We start from the raw sequence: 20295 nt of genomic DNA, 5'->3' as shown, positions 1-20295 counted from the left end.
TATACAAAGGTATTATACAAAGTATATTTGTTATTAGATAAAGTATATTAGTTATTATATAAAGTATATTAGTTATTATACAAATATATTAGTTATTATACAAAACGTATATTATAATTACTGCATCTTAATCTTCTTTAATTAGAATAAATGTCAAATTTTCATTCAAAAAATTTTATTTTACTTTTTGAAAACTTTTGAAACCTTGTAGTTTTATAATTTACATGAAAGTATATTTTTTAATTTTATTGCTTGAAGAGATTCAAAATGAAATATTTCTAATAATTTATTTCCATTTCAGTAAATAAAAAAAATAAAAAAATTATTGCATTTTTACAAAAGACACACAAAGAAAATATTAGTTGAAATGATAAAAAAGAGATTTAAAAAAAAGTAAAGTAATTCATTAATTTTCTATAAAAATGTTATACAAGGCTAAGAGTTCAAAAATTGTGAATAGCACTAACTAAATCAATTTAAAAAGAATCTTAAGGCATTAGTTCATTCCCTTAATAAATAAATTAGCTCTACTTTATTAATATATTTTTTATCGTCTAGAATACCCATGGTTTCCATTTATAAAAAATATACAATTTTATCACTTTCTTAAAGTCAGAATAGATCCTATTTCAGTAAAAGTTTTATAATAGAAGTAATCAAAACAAATATTATTTTAAAAAAAACTTACCTTTTCAGATAAAATAACTTGCTGTTTTAGATAAAAGCTTAAAATTTCTTCCAAACCTTCTACTTCTCTTTGAGTCCACTAAAAAATATTAAAACTTCAAACAATAAATATTTGGCCACAATCATGAAATATACAAATTATATTTGGAAAACCTATAAAAATATTGTACTTGAATAAATTAATTAATAAAATAAATAAATTTTCAGAGAAACTTTTCATGAGATATAGGTTTAGCAATTGTGTTTACAATAATTAGTCTCAAAGAAATTATTTTATTCTGTTCTATGTTACATAATTAAAAATAAATTATTAAAAGAAATGACTTATAAGTTATCATTTTACATTTTTAGCAATTGCAAAACAGGTGGCAAGTATACTTGTCATGCTCTCGTAAAAAGTGAACAAAAGTAAGGTTTGAGTAATTTAACTATTTTTCTTATACTAACTGAGTAAAAATTTAGTTAATCTAATGTTTCAAAACTAAAGGAGTTTTTTCCATGAATAATTAGATTTATTTGTAATTTTATCTAGGTAATATATTTACTTGCTTAATATATTAACTAAAATCGTAACAAACATTAACAGTTATGATAAAAACACATTACAACAGGTATAATAATTTTGCATTTGAGTAAAATAACATGAATTCACAGTCTGTGCTTGTAACAAATAAATAACGGCTCACTTGCAATGCAAACCTGAGACTTGTTACTTACGTAACCTGTTTAAAAACTCAATTTAGACAAATTTAATAAATTTTAAATATATTCTCTGTCATTTACTAAACTATCTAAACCTTCTGCTAATACTTAAAATACAATAATGTCTAAATAAATAAAGCTCTTCCTCATGGTAATTTAATGTTTTCAAATATTTTTTGTAACAGTTGTAAGTTTACTTATATGAATTAATTATGTTTTCACATCAAATAAAACTATAAAAAACCTGATTTTAGGTATTTATCCAGGGCAAAGATAATTACTCTGTTTATATTGTAAATGCCTAACCCATATCTCTAGCCATAAAACTAGTAACTTGGTACTCTAAATTATCAAGTCTGAGTCTATCTCAAGTCATTCTTTGTTGCTCTTATTGCCAAGTATGACAAAATTTAGAATGTACAGAATTAAGAGTTCTAATACATATCACAGAACTTGACTGATTTCTTTGATTTGATTGTCAGTAGAGGAAAATCCGTTTCATTATCTGATATGAGAACCATCTGAAACGATTCTCCTTCCAGCAGACTAGACAAATATATACACTAAAAACACAAATCTAGTAATATATTATCTAAATGCATAACTAAGTACACGATAGTTTTAATAGTAGTTTTGTAGCAGATCAAATAGTTATTTCGTTCAGTTCCAAGTAAATCAAATGAGAATTTTGTAGAAACAAATAAATATGAAGCAAATAAAACTGGATTTATAAGTTTAATTTTAAGTTTTTTTGTTGGCTTTTTGGTACTAGCACCTAAAAATAAATTTTATAATTTTGAAAAAAATATATTATAGAATTTAAAGTAGTTATTCGACTTAAAAAGCAAATACATATTTTGAATGTGAAAAAAAGACTCTTAATAACTCTTATAACATGTAAATATTATAAGAGTTATTATAATATAGAGACTCTTATAACATGTAAAATATTATATATACTTATATTTAACACTAAACATACATTTCAGCTCTTATTAAATGCTTTGATATAGGAAACAACCTAGACTAAAATCATTCTTCTTGAAGATTTAGCAAAATGATTGGGCAACATTTTAAGTACTTCAGATTCCATAAATTATTTTATTATTTCTTGCTCTATAGTCATTAGAGTTAGTTCAGATTTGAAGTGAAAAATAGATTTTAAAATGCAGTTGTCGGACAGCATGGGATTAAATTATAGACTTTTATAGTTTCTAAAAGAAGGAAACTTCATTTTTTATGTATTATTATCATTCTTTAAATATAACAAAAGATATAACAAAACTTAATTTTAAAAGACAGCAATTTTTATATCATTTTCATTGACATTTAGAAGCGCAATAGCAATTCAAAAATAAAATATTTCAAATTAAGAAGAAAGGCATTTTAAAACAAAAGTATTTATTTAAAAATAGATATAAAAAAGAAGACAATTATTTAATTTGATTTTTCGAAAATTATGATGACTGACATTTATGCACATACCAATCAAATTATTCAAAATGTATCAAGTACTAGATTAGAATTCACTAAATGTGCGCATTTAAATGATGTAATTATAAAAAATTTTTTTTATAAAAATCAGCATTACTAGAGAAGTAAAAAAATATAAAATTTTGCTTAATAAATCTTATTTAGATAATTAAATTTAGTAATATTTAGCCCTTATCAAATACAGTTGATTTTATTTATTAATTTTCCATTCGGTGCTCTTGATTCGCCCCTTCCATGGATTTCATCACAATTTGAGGGAAGATTTAATCAGTATTTAACGATATCAAAAAATATTTACATGCCTGGCTGGGCATATAAGGATAAGTCCTGCTGAAAACAGTATTTCCTAAGCAATATTAAATTTACGCTTTCATATGTAAGGTGTGCACTACATAAATGGATATAAACTTTAAGAGACTAAAACTAAACAACCAAAGGAAAAAAATAAGGAATAAACAAAACCGTAATCAATAAATAAAAAAAAGAAGCTGAAATTGAAATCACAAGGAACACCAAAAGATTTTCCCCCCAATCTTTTTTTTTAATGCAAACAATTGTCTAGATTAGTGAGGGCGTAGAATAAATTATGAATATTCATAGTTAATTATATCCTTTTATTTTCTTCTTATGTATAAAAGATTGTATAGTAAATGAGTGTCTCTTTTAGAAGCTTAAAATTTCATAGAGTTTAATACAAATAAATTATTTTATATGGCGATATTTGTTACATTGAAAAGACAGGATATTATTTCTTCCCTACCATCTGCAGGGTCATTCTTTCTGCAATTATTATTAATGACCTGTTTTGTTTTGATTTGAATTCTGAATTCAAAACATCTACTAATTAATATTTCATCACGATAAAATTAGTAAGTATACTAGCAAAAATGACTAGTTAAAAAAAGCAACTATAAATTTGAACTATAAATGAAAAATAAAAGTAACTATAAATTATGTTTTATATTACTAGACATTAATATTATTAATACAATTTAAATAAATAATTTTTCTGTAATCTTAAAATAAAAATATTTCATTTGCCTTAAAAGCAATGCATTTTTTTTTTAATTTAAAAAATTCTTATGACAACAATGATACAGACAAAAATGTAAAACAGTATAAATGATAAAAACTTCACAGGCTTCAAAAAACATAAAGATAGAAATAAAGGTAGACATGTTTTGCACATTCAAAAATAGACGTCCATTCTCGTTTTTGAACACTCAAAACATGCCTACTTTTATTATCATCTTCATATTTTTTTTAAATCAATGAAGTTTTTATCTTTTCACTTCAATCCTGTGGCAAAATTTTTTTGAGCTTTCCAGTAGCTGCCAAAAAAAAGATAGACAATGAAATCACGTGAAACGGACTCTTGTATAGTCATTTGATATTTCAGTTAAGAATGATAATTTAGAACATATAGATAGCCAACCTCCCAGCTTATTTGATTGCTTATTTATTCATTTTTATTTGAATCTTTAGAGAGTAACAGTAAATTTAATGATTTAACACTTTATTATTGATTTAATTAATTAAATTTTGAATAGTTTCCACTACTACATACCAACAAAGTAAATATATATGATATATACATGGTGTAGCTCTCCAATACAGAAGCTAATATATAAAGTATAACATATTTATAATATATTGCTATAATGTCTAAGCTTTAACATTAATTGTTCTATCTCTCAACCATCACTAAACACCACCTTGCTCCAACATATATATGAAACCTATTAATTAAACAGAAAAGTTTTTAAGTGCAAGCAAAATTAAACTAATAAAGTTTAACTTCAATTGTTAATTGGCTACCACTTATTCTGGGAAGTTAGCAGGCCCATCATCAACGGAGAGAGGGGTTGAGAGGGGTGTCTCACCCCCAACGATTTCATTCAGTCGGCAAATTCAAGTTGAGACGGCATTTTTTTTCTTTTCCTTTCTTTAGCATTAGTTGTACAAGATGAACAGATTACGATTGTTAGATTACGTTTTGAGAAGGAGATAAAAACTGCTTAAGGTGTATTTATATGCGTAGGTTCAATCATAGTCTCGAATCAGCCCAAATCTCTAAGCTGGGGCTTGCCTTCTCTTTGTGTTGCAAGCTTGATCGAAATAGATTTAAACATTCTCAGTATTTTGCCAATATTGCGATTTCATCACGGACCCGACTCTGCAAATCTTGCTCTGAAATGTGAGTTTTCCAATTGAGTTTTTTTTTTTCACTGCAAGAGTAACCACTTATGATAATTCGAAGTAAGATGATCGATAATACAAGCCAAAATTCTTTCATTGTCGGATATTTCATCGGTGATGAGATTTAAATGGATTTCAATGGTATCCGCGTTTTGTCCATTTTGGGATTATGTCCCAGATCTGACTCGGCAAATCTTGCTGTGAAATGTGAGTTTTCCAATTCAGTTTTTTATTCTCCTCCAAGAGCAACTATTTATGATAATTCGAAGAAAGATGACCTACAATACAAGTCAAGATCTCAACTTTGCCGAAATTCTTTAATTGTCAGATATTTTATCAGTGATGAGACTTAATCAGATTTCAATTTTATCTGAGTTTAATTAATTTTGGGAATTTGTCCTGGACCCAACTCGGCAAATTTTGCTGTGAAATGTGTTCCCAAATTTAGTTTTGTTCCCCCTCCAAGAGTAACAATTTGTGATAATTCGAAGCAAGATAACCGATAATACAAGCCAAAATCTCAAGAACCATTTCTCTTGTATTATTATTTCCAAGACACATTCTTAAGTTTAAACAATTTTAGTGACCTTATTTTTTAGTTAGCTAATAATGTACCATAAAATTCAGATATTAATTCTCTGAATTATATTAACTCTTAATTAGAGGTTTAAGTAGTCTTTTAAAGAAAGTGATGAACTTACATGAGTCTTTTTTAAAAAATTAAAACATTTTAAATTATATGATCGTGCCGGTGATGCAACCTATTTTTTTTTTCTTTTACTTTCAACATATTGGGAAAAAAACTACACATAAGAGTACTTATAAAATAGGATACTTTATTATTCAAAATATCTTATTTAAATTGTTAAATTCTGTTTAAATAACACAAATTATTAAATAATTTATATTTTCAATTGATAAAAGCTATTTTTCTTCTATGAATTTTTTTACTAACTCCAAATGACTATAAACATTTTTTTAAAAACATTTAATTTGTTAACTACGCTTCAGTTCATAATTTTAATTTATATGATGATTGGATTATTATTTGTATTACATTGTTTTTAACTTAAAATAAATTGTTCAAGGATCAATTCATATCTTTAGAACAATTAATCATCACAACAAAATTTGGTATTTTCTATGGAAAATAGTAAACATATATGTGATCCTCAATTCACATTTTATTGAAAATGTGATGTGTTTAAAAATTGAAAAGTTTCAGTTTTTCTTTTATTTATAAATAATTCTTTTTATATATATTGCTACTGTGTTGAAGTTATTTCTTATGTATTTAATGTTTTTTAAATTATCTTTTTGACTAAAGATAACAGTTTTCCATTTCTTTCAGTTAATTGTCAGTAAAAAAAACCTTAAAAATTTTATAATTATGCCATTAACCGCACCAGTGGCAGTTGCGACAAATGAAAGAATTTTCAGCAAGTTGAAATTGATTAAAAACCATCTACGAACAACAATACTGGTGAACGCCTAAATTCGCAGCTTTTACTCAAAGCAGAAAAAGATATTGCTGACAATATTAAGCTTGATAAGTTGGCAAAACATTTTTCACTTTTAAAACAACACTGAATAAAATTTACGTAGCTAATATAATTAATGTAATGTAACTTTGCTAATATCTTAATTTTTTTATCCTTTTTATGTGAATTTCTTAATTTATAATTTAAATGGCATAGATTTTCAATGTTTTTCTATATTATTTTTTGAAAAATGAAAGGACAATTTACTTTTGAATCAATTTCTGATAGAAGACTGTATTTGCTGATTATGACTTACTTTCTTATCTTCAAACAGTTGCTCTAATTGTCTATGGTAACAACGTTTAGATGAAACAAAATGAAAATTTTAATAACTAAGTGATTTTTCAAAAAATATTTAAAGTAAAAGTATTTGAAAGTTGCATTGAAAAACATTTAAATTCACAACTTTATTTTTAAAAATTATTTCCACAAATAATTACTGATAATAATTACTGAAAACTTATTTCAATTGAATAGGTTTCAGTTTATTTAAAAATAGTTATTTTTTTAAAAATATTTTGTTACCAATTTAATAATAAAAATTAGTAGAAATGCAAAAAATTAATTTTCTTTTTATTATTTTGAATAATTACTGGAACCATTTAGTAATTAATAATACCACATTTATCACCTATGGCGATTGAATTTTTAAGTGCTGTAAAAATCATTTCGATGGATAACATTATGTTTAGAACTAATCGAAATGATTTCAAAATAAACTTTGGAAGCTCAAGTTTTGCGGCACATTTGAACTCTTTTATTTGTTTTGTTTCGTTTCACCTTTGATTATTAAGCTCTACCCAAATACAAATTGCATGTGTGTGTGTATAGATATATATATATAACATTCGGCAAAATAAACTTCAATACCCCCCTCTCGAATCGGCTAGCAACGGGCCGGGAAGTGAGGACTTCCAAGTTGACAGTTATGGTATACATTTATAAACTTACTAACTTACCCTGGTAGAAAATTGACTTTCTATCTTTTCACATTCATTTTGCAAAACTTCAAGAAAATTGCTATCATTATCAAAAGTTACTCTAGTGGCATCATGAGTATCCACTAAATACATTAAACCATGTTCACATGCTTTTTTTATCATCAAACCCATCATTGTGCATGTCTCTAAAGCCTAAAAAAATATAAAAGACATATAAATGAAATATATGAATGCATAAAATCGAATTTTAATAAATTGACAAATTAAACGGGTATAAAAAAGTTTTCAAATACAGATTTTTTTTAAAGGAACAAAATAATATTAAAGTACCAGTATCAATTTTTTTCCACTAGCATAGATTTATTTTTATATAACTTTAATTGACATTTATATTTTATAATACAGTCAAACCCCGCTATAGTGAACATGGTTTATAGTGAACTCCCAGATATAGTGAACGAAATATTCTCTTCCTTGCCTTACAACACACATATAATGCTATATTTTAGGATATAGTGAACCAAAAGAAGAGAGGTAATTGGATATAATGAACTTTTTCTGCCTTCGACTGAATTTTTTTCTCCATTTTTTTTGGTAATTTTGAAATTTCTACATAAAATACATATACTGATTTTTAAAACCATCTATTGAATGTAATGTAGAAATAAGCATTTTTTCTTGTTTACTTTTCTACCTCAGTTTCCCATCCCTAAATAAAGGCCATCCCTAAATTTTTTATACATAAGACAAAGAGTAGTAAAAAATAAAAGTTAACACATTTTTTGTTACAACATATCGATTTTTAATCATGTATTTAAATAATGCGTAATAAAAAGGGAGCAGTTCGGAAAATTAGTTAAAATTGTTTGTGGTACAGACATAGTAAAGTCCTGGTTATAGAGAACCGAAATTTCGGTCCCTGGGTTCAACTGTAGTAACGCAGACAGTTTAAATTAAAATTGTTTTTGATCATAAAATTGAGTTTATTTCAGAAACAAAACCCTATACTATGCATTAGCGACCATTAAAAAGTAAAATTTTTTAAAAATTAAGCACTTAAATTTGAATAATGCACCCTCCTTTAATTCATATAACACGCTTTATTGAATAGTATTGGCTGGAACCAATGGTATTTCTTTAAGTGGGGTTGACTGTACTTGAAAATCACAGTAAACTGTACTTGTAAACTAATAACAACAATAACCTAATTCGCATGAGTGGGCAATTTCAATCAACTATACTAACATAATAAAATAGAGATTAGCAAATTACTCTGCCATAAAAAGGCAGAGGACCAGCTTTTTGCCTTAATGTTTCATTATGACTCTGACTATGAAGGATCATGCTCTGAAGCTTTTATATAAGTATGATGATTGTGCACTTACAGCTATTAGGAAGTTTCTGACATTAAAATCCATAAAATTGGGCCCAATGACCACAAATGGTCTGCGAAAAAGGATTGAATTTCGAAGAGACAGATTCATTTGATGTGAAAAGGGTAGAGGAAGGAAACCATATTCGGCCGTGCCAGAAGAAGATGTGGCTACAGCATTACAAGAATAGATGAGCGGTGTTACTGGAATCAGCAGTGCCTGGGGAATTGGCTGAATGCTGGATATGCCGATCAGCATGGTGTGTATCTTGAGTTACTGTACAATATAACTCATGTGCAGCAGTTCTATCTTCTGACCTGGAAGCAAGTGAATATTTTCTACTAAGATTGCTTGCCAGATGAAAGTTGAAAAAAAATGGCCATGGAACATTCTGCGGTCTCATGAAACCCACATCCTTCTGCAAATTTCCATAAATATGCAAAATTGCAGGATATGGGCAACCAAGAATTTGTTCCAGCTACGGTCATTATTTCTTCACTCTGAAAAGATCACGTTGTGGCGCGAAATAACGTCAGAGTTTATCGTCGGTCTATTTTTCTTTTACGAGATCACATCTGCAGGACCTGCAACCTGCACTGTAACTGGCAAGCGTTATGAAGCACTTTTGCGTAACCATGTCCTTTAAGCACTTCTGCATGTGGATCACACTATATTCATTCAAGATGGCACGCCTCTACATTGCTACTCCTGTGAAGCAGCTGCCGAGTGCTCATTTCGGAGATAAAATATTAAGTCACCATTTTCCAAACACCATGTTCCCCTGACTTAAACCCGCATGATTTTTTGTTTTGAGGGTACCTGAAGAATGTTTTTACAGCCGACGGACTGAGAATCTAGCCGACTTGAAGGCAAGCATCACATACCACATCTATTGCATCAATATGCATACCCTCCAATCTGTTGTGAAGTATGCCGTTTTGCATTTCTAATTAGTAGCAGAGCAAGGCGGAGGGCACATCAAACAACTTATGCCTTAATCATCAGTAAAATATTTGTTCCATGAAGCTATTTATTATTTTTTAGCATTATCACAGTTGTCACTGTAAATACCTATTCTTGTTTTTTTTGCTTAATACCGAAATTTTTAGAAAACCCCTAAACTCTATTATTTCCTTTTGGCTAACAACAGTTCTGTGTGTAATGAATCCATTTTTGGTCTTTTTCCTAACAGCGTCATCTATCAGCAGATTTTGGAGCTATTTTTTTTCCTTTACCAAGCAAAATTCCATGGCTTTACCATGGTTCAGCTAAAATATCAGGTCATTCTGAAGAGCAGTTTTAAATTGATCCGATTTTTGAAATCGTAACTTTAATTATAATCACCCTGAATATTTTAAGCTATGAAATCAGACACAAAAGCATACTTTCTCCGAGTAAGCATGCTCGTATCTCTGAATAATTGTTACATATACCTTTATTATAATGGATTTGAAGTTTTAATCCTCATACCATGGGGGTTAGCCACAACCCGCCTAACAAGATTCCATTGGTTCAGGCAGGAAAACATATAAAAGTTTGAGTATCTTAAAGCTAATTTTCTTTTTTAAGGTATTTTGACAGCTCTTCAAAAATTATTGATGCCATTCAGAAAAACTTTGCATATAATTATGAAACTTGCTTATGCAAAGATAATTCTATTAGCATATCTAATTAACATATTTTTATAATTATTCATTATTTTTTATTAATTGATTGACTATTGGTGAACATTTTTTCAACTGCAGTTTTATAAATTTTTACACTAACAAACTAAATTTAAATAATGAGATCCAAACTTAAAAGGGAATCGGTGGAATAGTTCTTTGAGAAATAAAATTAAAAAATCTGACTGCTTTTAAATGGGAAATCTAACAACAAGTGAAATTAACATAAAGGGGCTAGAGTTTCAAACTCCATCCTACCTAAACTATTCAAACTATAAGAGCCATATTTTCCAGATTGCAGCAACTCCCTTTATTTTGGGAGACAGAAATATGAATCTGTCGAAAACGAAAATAATTATAAATTTTTCTTTTTACATAGAATTATCTTAGCATAAGCATTCAAATAATTCTGAGCTAAGTTTTTCTGAATAGCATCGATAACTTCCAAAGCAATGGGAAAATATGGAAAAAGTAAAACTAGCATTAAGGGGTCCAAACTTTAAACTGCTTTCCAAAACAAACTATTATGACCATATTTCCCAGATTGCGGCTACCCCCTATATTTTGGGAGTCAGGAATCCACATTCATGGAAATAAAAGTATGCTTACTCAGAGAAAGTATTCTGTGTTTGATTTTGTAACTTAAAATATTGTCCACACTATTTAATTAGCATATTTGTGGACAGCGCCTTGAACCATTAAGATTGTCCTAGAATGTGAAGATCCAATTATTAGATCAAAAGTAATTCAGTGTGATACATTTAATTTTTGTTCACTGAACAATTGACTAAAAAAATAGAATATGCATTAAAAGTTCATTTTTGAAAGCAGCAAGTTTTTTAAAAAGTATCTATTTACATTCAAATAAATATTTATTTTATATTGAATTCATGTTTAATTGCCTGAATCAAATCAGCTATTAAATTCATGTAATTATTAAAGTGGTGCTTTTTTTTTTATTCGATTTCTTATTCCATGATCTTCTTTACTTTCTCTACAAGAGCTTTTTCTCCCAGTGCTTTTTTCTGTAGTTCTAGTATAAAATGCCACTTATTGTATTGTAGAAATTCACAACCTTTTATTGTTTGTGGAGAAAATGTGTAAGTTGTTGTAGATAAGATAAGTCAATTCTATTAAAATTAATAAAATTTAAACAATATTTCATTGAAATTAATAAAATTTAAACGTTATTCCTTTAAAAACTAATAAATTTAAACAGTTTTTCCATTAAAACTAATAAACTTTAAATAGTTTACCATTCAAATTTACTAAAACTTCAACAGCATTCTAAGAAAATTGTGCAGTTTTCCATTAAATTAATTTTTGTCAATTTCTTAAAAACCTGACATGACAGAGCAAAATGGTTTTAAGATTTGAAATCAGTAGATTAAACTACATTAGAAAAGGTAAACACTATGCCAGATGTCCATAACTTGTTTATCAGCGCTTTTTCAAAAAGTAAATTTTGTTTCAAATGAGAAATTATTGCTCATAAAAAATGTTAACCTCAGCTATATTTGTTATTTTATTTTCGAAAGTCTAATAGTTTGTTTGTCAGGTAGGCTGATGAATCTTTTATATTGCACCTTTACAGCTTAAATGTACACACAATGGTATAATAAGTATAAACATTTAGAATAAAGATTCATAAAATATGTATTGTAATTTGAATTTACTTACTTTAGATTGAACTTTTCTTTGCTTCTTAACTTTTTCTTGATTAAGAAATATTGTATCACACAAAATCAATGTCTTTCCAGGTATTGGGCATAAATTATGTAGAGAAGATATTTCTAAAGCCTTGTTTATAGCTTCTTGATAACGTGATAAAATAATAGAAGATGCTTTATGAATTCTGAAATTTAACAATGGAGGATAAATTTTATGTATAGCTCTCAAAACATTTAAATAAAGTGAATGATTGCTACAGAAACGCTATAATCTAAGACCTTTCGCAAGAACTACACGTAAATTTCAACGAGAACAAAAAATGCCCTCTTCTTTTTAAGTGCAAAATTATAACATCTATTAAAATATCTATAATATATAATAAATAGTATAATATATACTCAAGTTCAATTTTTCTTTTTCTCTAACACAAGAAAAATCACTTCAAAAACAGAAGTTATATATTTATACAGCTTTGATTCAAAATATTAGAATGCATAAAAAAAATCAAAATTTAAATAATATCTTACTTAATTTGCTTTTTTATTACTTAAATTAAACTACAACATCAATGAGTCAGACCTACATGCTTTACAGTATTTTTAAACATTAAATTTTTCTATTATTTTTAAGCATTAATTTACCTGACCATTAAATTTAAAAAAAAATAAAAATATTAAAAAATAAATGATGTAGTTCAAAATACTAGAATATTTCATTATAAACACTAAAATTCAATTATAAATGGAACATAAAAAGTTTAATATTTTGTAGCATCCTCTTAAGCTTTGTTCACTTATGCATATACACGATCTTGCTTGGAATAAACAAGATTTTAACAGTCTTTTTTGTCTACATTAGGCCAAGCATTTGAAGCTCCACACTGACTCATCTTTACTTGTAGGATCAAGTTCTTGCAATTTTTTCTTTATCATATCCCAAAAGTTTCAATTGAGCAAGATATGTGATTGCTGAAAGATGAAATTATCTGAATTCTTTCATCATTTTGTGCAAAGACTGATGTTGAATGAATTGAATTCTGTGTTACGTAATAATGTATAAACAATATAGGGAATTGAAAAAAACATTGAGAACAGTTGTGGCATTTATATCCAATAAAACTATTAAATCACTGCCTGGATGCTATGGTATGACGGAGGCAGGGATGAGAGTAGTCAGAAAGTAAAAAAGAGGAAATCCATGAATGAATGAATATATATATATATATATATATACACACACGAAAATTTGACAAAAAAGTGAGATCTTTAAACTTGTAAACCACGCGATTATAAATCCTGATGATTAATTTTAAAACTGTATGAATATATAAATATTAATCACATGCTTTAATTTTAAATTGAGAGAATATGAGTCCTGATATGAGGCTTTCAAATCACGTGAATATGAAACTCTATACCGAATTTTAAAAAATGCAGAAATCCAAATCATGATGCGTAATTTTTAGAGCACGCAAACACGAATCACGATGCATAATTTTCAAATAGCACAAATATAAATCACAATGTCTAATTTTTAAACCACGTTAAGTGCGAAAATCGATGTTTGATATTACAACCACAAAAACATATCACGACATAGAATTTTAAGCTCGCATGAATACGAATCGCTACATAGGGTTTTTAAAGCGCGTAAATACAAATTGCTATATTGGATTGGATTTTGCATAAATACGAAAATCGATGTTTGATATTACAACTGCAAAAACGAATCACGACATAGGATTTTAAGCTCGCGTGAATATGAATCGCTACATAGGGTTTTAAAAGCGCGTAAATACAAATCGCTATATTGGATTGGATTTCGTATAAATACGAAAATCAATGTTTGATATTACAACCGCAAAAACGAATCACGTCATAGGATTTTAAGCTCGCTTGAATATGAATCGCTACATAGGGTTCTAAAAGCGCGTAAATACTAATCGTTTTATTGGATTTTTATATCTCGTAAATAAGAATCACAATGTACGATATTTAAATCGCCTGAATAACACTCGTAACGTTCAACTTTTAAATCAGGTAAATACGAAAATCGATGTTTGACAATAAAATCGCGATTTTAAAAATGCATAAATACAAAAAGCGATATTGGATTTTTAAATCTCGTAGCTAAGAATCTTAATGTACGATGTTTAAATAACGTAAATAAGAATCACATTGCGAAACTTTTAAATCAGGTAAATACGAAAATCGATGATAGGTATTAAAATCGCGAGAGACTGGACTTGAGATGACTAAAAGGCTTGTTTGTATTGTTTTTGTTTCGGCATAATAAAAATTTACAAGATTAATTGAATAAGCAAATAAATATTTTCATTGCAAATCCACGTTTATTATTTTATTTATTATTTTTTTTTTCGTTTGCTGTCAAGCCAGACGGCAGGGTCACGACGCCTGAATTGCAAAAATACGAGCTATCCGGCGGACGAATAAAAATACGGAAAATCTTATTTTCTGTGAAGAGAAAATAGCTAAAATAAGTAAAAATATGGAAGGGTTAGTAGCTAGGATGTAGTTTGAATTTTCTGTTTATCTTTGAAAATCGTAAATAAATATGATTATTTTATTTTAATGATTGAATTTCAAGGGGAAAAAAAACGGGATATTTATTTTTTAAAAAAAACAAAACTTTCAGAGAATCCGAGTTTTTGATAAAAAGGCTGAAATTCGAAAGGCAAAAGCGAAAAAATCTCATCCCTGTATAAAGGTCAACCAGTTTTATCCCTAGGAAATGATTTTTTTAGAAACTTCAGAGGGAGGAATGAGGACTTCCATGCTTTCGCTCCGCGGAAAATTAAATTCCTCATAAAATATTTTAACTTGTTCAAAAAAAATGTGCGCGGAAATTCGCGGAAGAATCTCATCCCTGCAAAGGGTACCAACGATGGTATTTACACTAATCGAACGTCACGAAAAGTGATTACTCAAACACCCTATTCAAATTTTGTGTCGTAAAAATATAAAAATTTTAAATCTAGGAGAAAATCAATTGCGTTAACTGCAATAGAGGAATAGGAAAAAACAGATTGAAACGTGGATTTACGATGGTATTAAGCACTCTGAAAAATTATCCCTCAAATGAGCGATTTGAAATTTTTAATACTGTATTTCAAATTTGAAATTTTTATTTCAAAATTTTTAACAAAGTGTCAAATTTTCAGACACAAACTATCTAAGAATAACTTTTCTCATTTGTTTTAATTTTAAAGAAATAACATTTAAATTTTAAAAAATTTATTACAAATTTTTTTATTAGCACCTTAATTAATATCTTTATCAATCAAGTTTTTCACTTTTTAATATATAAAAGATATAAGTCAAATACCTTTAACTTTAACCTTACTTTTCATAAACCTTTTCAGCATGTTTCTTTTTCCATTCAGTTAAGCTAGGCTTGCAAATTTCCTCTTTATCTTTTGTTAGTAGTACTTTCAACTCTTCTACCACTTTGTATGCTTCAAAAAATTGCAGCGGTACTTGTCGACAATTTATTACAGCATTCTACAAGGAAAACAAATTGGTAAAATATTTTATTAAATGAAGTTAGAAACTTTAATCCATTTTAAAAATTGACACACAATATTGTTTAGCATATTCAAAAGACAACATATAAGGAAGAAAAAACATGCACTTCAATAGTATAAAAAACACAACCTAACTTTAGAATATGTTATGGAGAAATAATTATCACATTCTGAAAGTAGAAGGAACCTTTGGAGATTTGATTATAAAATATTATTGAATGTAATGAATAATAATGTAATGAATTCGTATGTATGTGTATAATTTTGTCAATACTCTTTTGTTATGATGGCTAAATACCTCAGGAGGACTCTAAATAAACAGCTTAATTAGAAAATTTGCAAGACAGCAGCGTAATACTAACGTAATTTAGAGAGGAAATAACGCCTAATGCATTTCTTTTGGAAAACTCTGTTTGGTGACATTTTTTAAACTTGGCAATAAATTTGGAGACTTAGCAACAAAATGAGAGTTCTGGAAAATTCGACTTTTGAAGCCATAGGATTAATATTTAGGGAGTTAGACAAGAATTGTCTACAATCAGGTCGAAAGTTCCGGGGCTTTGTCGCCAAGCCTATATAAATAGGAGTGTGCATTACAGAGTAGTGATTATTAGTCTGCTTGTGACAGCAATAGCGTTTTGATTTGGGAGTCTGTTGTTAGTTTATTGAATCATCTGAGGTTGTAAAATTTGTGTCCTACACTGCTATTTCAGCTGTAATTGAGTGCTTAGAAATAGCGGTATTTTCTGAAAGATTGTCCTAATAAATTTTGGGGGTCCTAAACACTGTTCTCTTCATCTCCAATCAACACAAACCCCTGTGCTTGGCACAGTTTTGGCGTCAGAAGTGGGATTGGAGTGAATGCCAACTACAAGAGAAATGACTACAGATCAGTTAATGAAGATGGCTCAAAAAATGTAGACCATTGGAATAAATATTTTCTGTTGAGAAATTTTCAAAACGCACTAAATTGTTAACTTCAAACGGTTAAATTTTTAACTTCAAACGGTTATTAAAAAAGTCCAATTTTTGAAACTGTATAATTATTCCATACCAGATTTATAACATATGGTTATAACATGTTTTTATAATGGGTTAAAGTTGTAAGTTCTGAAAATAAATTTAAAAAAAACACATAACATAAAAAAATCAAAATTTCTTATTCAAATAAAATGGTGCCTTAACGCACCATTGGCCGAATGCATGAGAAACAAGCAAAATGTGAAAACTCACTCTTTTGCAAGGTTTCAGAGTTTTATTGTATATTTAGAGTTTCAGTTTTATTGTCCTGAGGCTAAGAGTGATCAACAAAATATACCATTAGGAAGAAGCGTTGTTCTGCAGTTACTTAGCGTTGCTTTAAGAAATGAGATGCACAAAATTTATTTCGATAGCTTTTTCTCCTCCTAGTTTTTTTTCGAAATTTTGAAAGAAAAGGGTTTTTTTGCACCTGGCACAGCTGGCAAAAATCGTATTACTGGTTGTATATAGGATGACTCCAAAAATATGAAGAAAAAAAACAATGTGTTGAATACAAAATCGTTGGAACCGTTGGAAACATGTGCATTGAAATGAAATGACAATGCTGTGATAACAATTGTTACTGATAACGCTACCATTTTGCCCCTTGTAAATGCCAAACGATATAGTCACAAAGAAAGAAGTTGTGATTTCACAATTCAACGTTCTTTTGGATTACGATCAGCATATGTTAGGTGTTGACCTACATGACAATGCCATAGCTAATTATCTCATCAAGATTCAAGGTAAGAAAAGGTGGACATTATTTACAAACATCATTGATAGCAGTATAATAAATTCATGGAAGTTACATAGAATTTCAACTAGCTCAAAAATATCACTTATAGACTTAAGATCTTATATAGCTATTGTTCTATTAAAATCTGAATCCAAAAAGAATCCAACTGGTGAAAGTACATTATAAGTTACCCATCCTAACAAAGGTCACCTATCATCTGCAGCTCTACCAAAAGAAGTACGAACTGATAGAATCGGACATACAATAAGTGAGCATGGAGAGAAAAAACACCCACAGAGGATGTAAAGATGTAGAGTGTGCAAAAACCACACAATTTATTTATGTATCAAATGCAAAGTCTATTTGCATCCAAAATGTTTAGAATGTTTCCATTAAAAATATAACTGTTGAACTAAACGAATTGTTCATTGATCTCAGGTCAATGGTGCATATACACCCCATTTTATTTCTTAAATAAAATATTATTTTCCATGCATGAAACTTATTTCTTGCCTTAATGATTAAAACATATTTCAATGAAAATAATACATTTTATAAAATTTCTATCCTCTGCCTAAAATGGGTTAAACTTATTCTTGCCTTTAAACTTCTCATTAAGGTAAGCTTGATCAAAATTTCCATCAGAATTAGGTTTATCATCCTCAGTCATTAATCTAGTTTTAACGTTATCGATAGTTATCTCTTCCCCACAATTTTTCAAAGCCAAGGTAAGAGGTTCAAATCTATCACATAAGTTTGTTAAAATTATTCCAGCTATTAGTTCATCATCTGCTTTAACTCCTGTTGATTTTAATTGCAGATATGCTGAAATCACTTTACGAAGGTAGTCCCACATATTTCTACAATCAGTATACTTAGTGTTAATCAATTCTTTAATTACAGACACTTTTCTAGTTATTCCTTTATCATCATAAATTTTTGATAATACTTCCCAGGCTTCTTTGCCACTAGATAAGACTCAAATCATTAAAAATTGTTTCACTAACCCCTTCAACTATGTATGACAAAGCTTTGGCATCTAAATTTGCATCTTCCTTTTTTCCTTCTACATAAGCTCATAAATCTCTTTTGATTAGGTGCATCTTCATGGCAAACTTCCAATCAGCATAATTTGCCCTCCCTGTCAATTTCTTATAGCTAAAAGAACCCTTCATCCATGGTTAATTTTTTTTTATTTAAGTTAAAATTAAATTATTAAAAATCTAACTATAAAATTTTCGACAGGTTTTAATAAATTTTATATTAAAACATAGCTACATTAAATTAGTTAAAAACAACATTTATTTAAGTGTTTAGTATTTAGGCCGAACTATGTGTTAACACATGCGACCATAATTTATCTCTTTAATTCTAAAATTCAGCAAAGAATTTAAAAATGAATATATTAAACTCAATAAATGTTATCTATTAATTTCTTGGGCCATTCTGGACCCATAACTTGAAAAATTAACCCGACAATCAAGCATGCAGGTCGCATGAAATAAAACAACATACCTAGGTGGAGACTGAAACTGGACTAATATTTTATTTACAGATAATAGATTATATTTATGACAATACTGCTGCCATCTATACACAAACATGCTAAACTAACTCATTTAATAAAACTCAATTCTCCATTGTCGCTGAAGCTAGCAGATAGAGTTCAACTGCCAAGGCCTTTTTTCTTGGGGCTGCTTTAAGAGGAGATACAATGGACATCTCGGGAACACTTACTTGCTCAACAACACAATGATTTTGAAGCCCTTTCAAGTTTATTGGAGCTGCTCTTTGGGGAATAATGCTCCCGAGAATGCAGTCACCTGCATTTGAAGTCCCGCTATCGATGAGCAGTTAAAGGTCTGGAACAATTGGCCGTTGATATTCAAAGAATATTGCATCTAGATTTTTCGAATCGCCCTCCTAAGGTACATCAAGGTTTAGCTCTCCACTACTTCATAGACTGTGTACAGGATGTGCAGAAACGCAAAAGGCACTTAAGACTTGCTGAAGTTAAGGTTATGGGACCAGTTCTTGTCTTTGCACACAAGATTAAGGCAGCTCAGCAAACCTCATAGAAGGTCTGCCACTCTATCAGAGCAGTATCAGTCACGGATTCAAACGCTGGTCTAAAGAAAATGATTGAAGTTTTCTGTGAGAGCTTTGGAGTTTGAGAGAGAGCAAGACGAACAAAAATAAAGAAAGAAAATGTTGAACATGTGGAAATGATGGCCATGTACGTAAAAATTGCTCATACTTAAGGATGGTGAAAGTCATACTTCACTGCAGCAGTAAAACTAATTTGTGGCCATCTTCGGGGCTGAGGTGACTAGAAGTTATGAAACCCCAAATCAAAGTATTGCTGATTTCTTCATTGAGTGGCAGCAGTAGTGGACATTATGGGGCACATCAATGCACTATGATAATTGATACAGAAGCCAACACCACCATCCTTAGATTTGGCTCAGAAACTAGATGAAAAATTAAGTTGGATGTCGACCAGCATTGCATTAGAGAATGTGATTGGTGACAAAATCAAAGCTCATGGAAAAATCAACTTCAAGATTTCATTTGGAGATACGAGTTATCATGCAGCATTCGTGGCAGATATCAGTGACGAGTTCATTCTCGGATTAGACTTCTTACGAGGAAATAATTTTAAACTGGACTTCAAAAACAACAAATTGCACTCAAGTATAGAAGATATCAACGTGTTTAAA

General features: G+C 28.8%; 1 protein-coding gene across 17 annotated transcripts in view; it reads right to left on the bottom strand.

Annotated features, from left to right (window-relative positions):
* Positions 1 to 20295, bottom strand: part of LOC107451625 (telomerase protein component 1) — a 275001-nt gene that overhangs the window by 156380 nt on the left and 98326 nt on the right. For all 17 annotated transcript variants that reach the window (XM_021147098.3, XM_043040343.2, XM_021147105.3 and 14 more), the window contains 4 exons: positions 15636 to 15793; positions 12282 to 12456; positions 7583 to 7756; positions 689 to 766 (listed from right to left, as the gene is read on the bottom strand). In XM_021147098.3, the coding sequence (XP_021002757.2) occupies positions 689 to 766; positions 7583 to 7756; positions 12282 to 12456; positions 15636 to 15793 (585 nt within the window). The remainder of the gene's footprint in view (positions 1 to 688; positions 767 to 7582; positions 7757 to 12281; positions 12457 to 15635; positions 15794 to 20295) is intronic.

The sequence above is a fragment of the Parasteatoda tepidariorum genome, chromosome X1, assembly GCF_043381705.1.
Source record: "Parasteatoda tepidariorum isolate YZ-2023 chromosome X1, CAS_Ptep_4.0, whole genome shotgun sequence".
NCBI lineage: Eukaryota > Metazoa > Arthropoda > Arachnida > Araneae > Theridiidae > Parasteatoda > Parasteatoda tepidariorum.
Note: the sequence above shows the minus strand (reverse complement) of the source record. Positions and strands in the feature narration are given on the sequence as shown.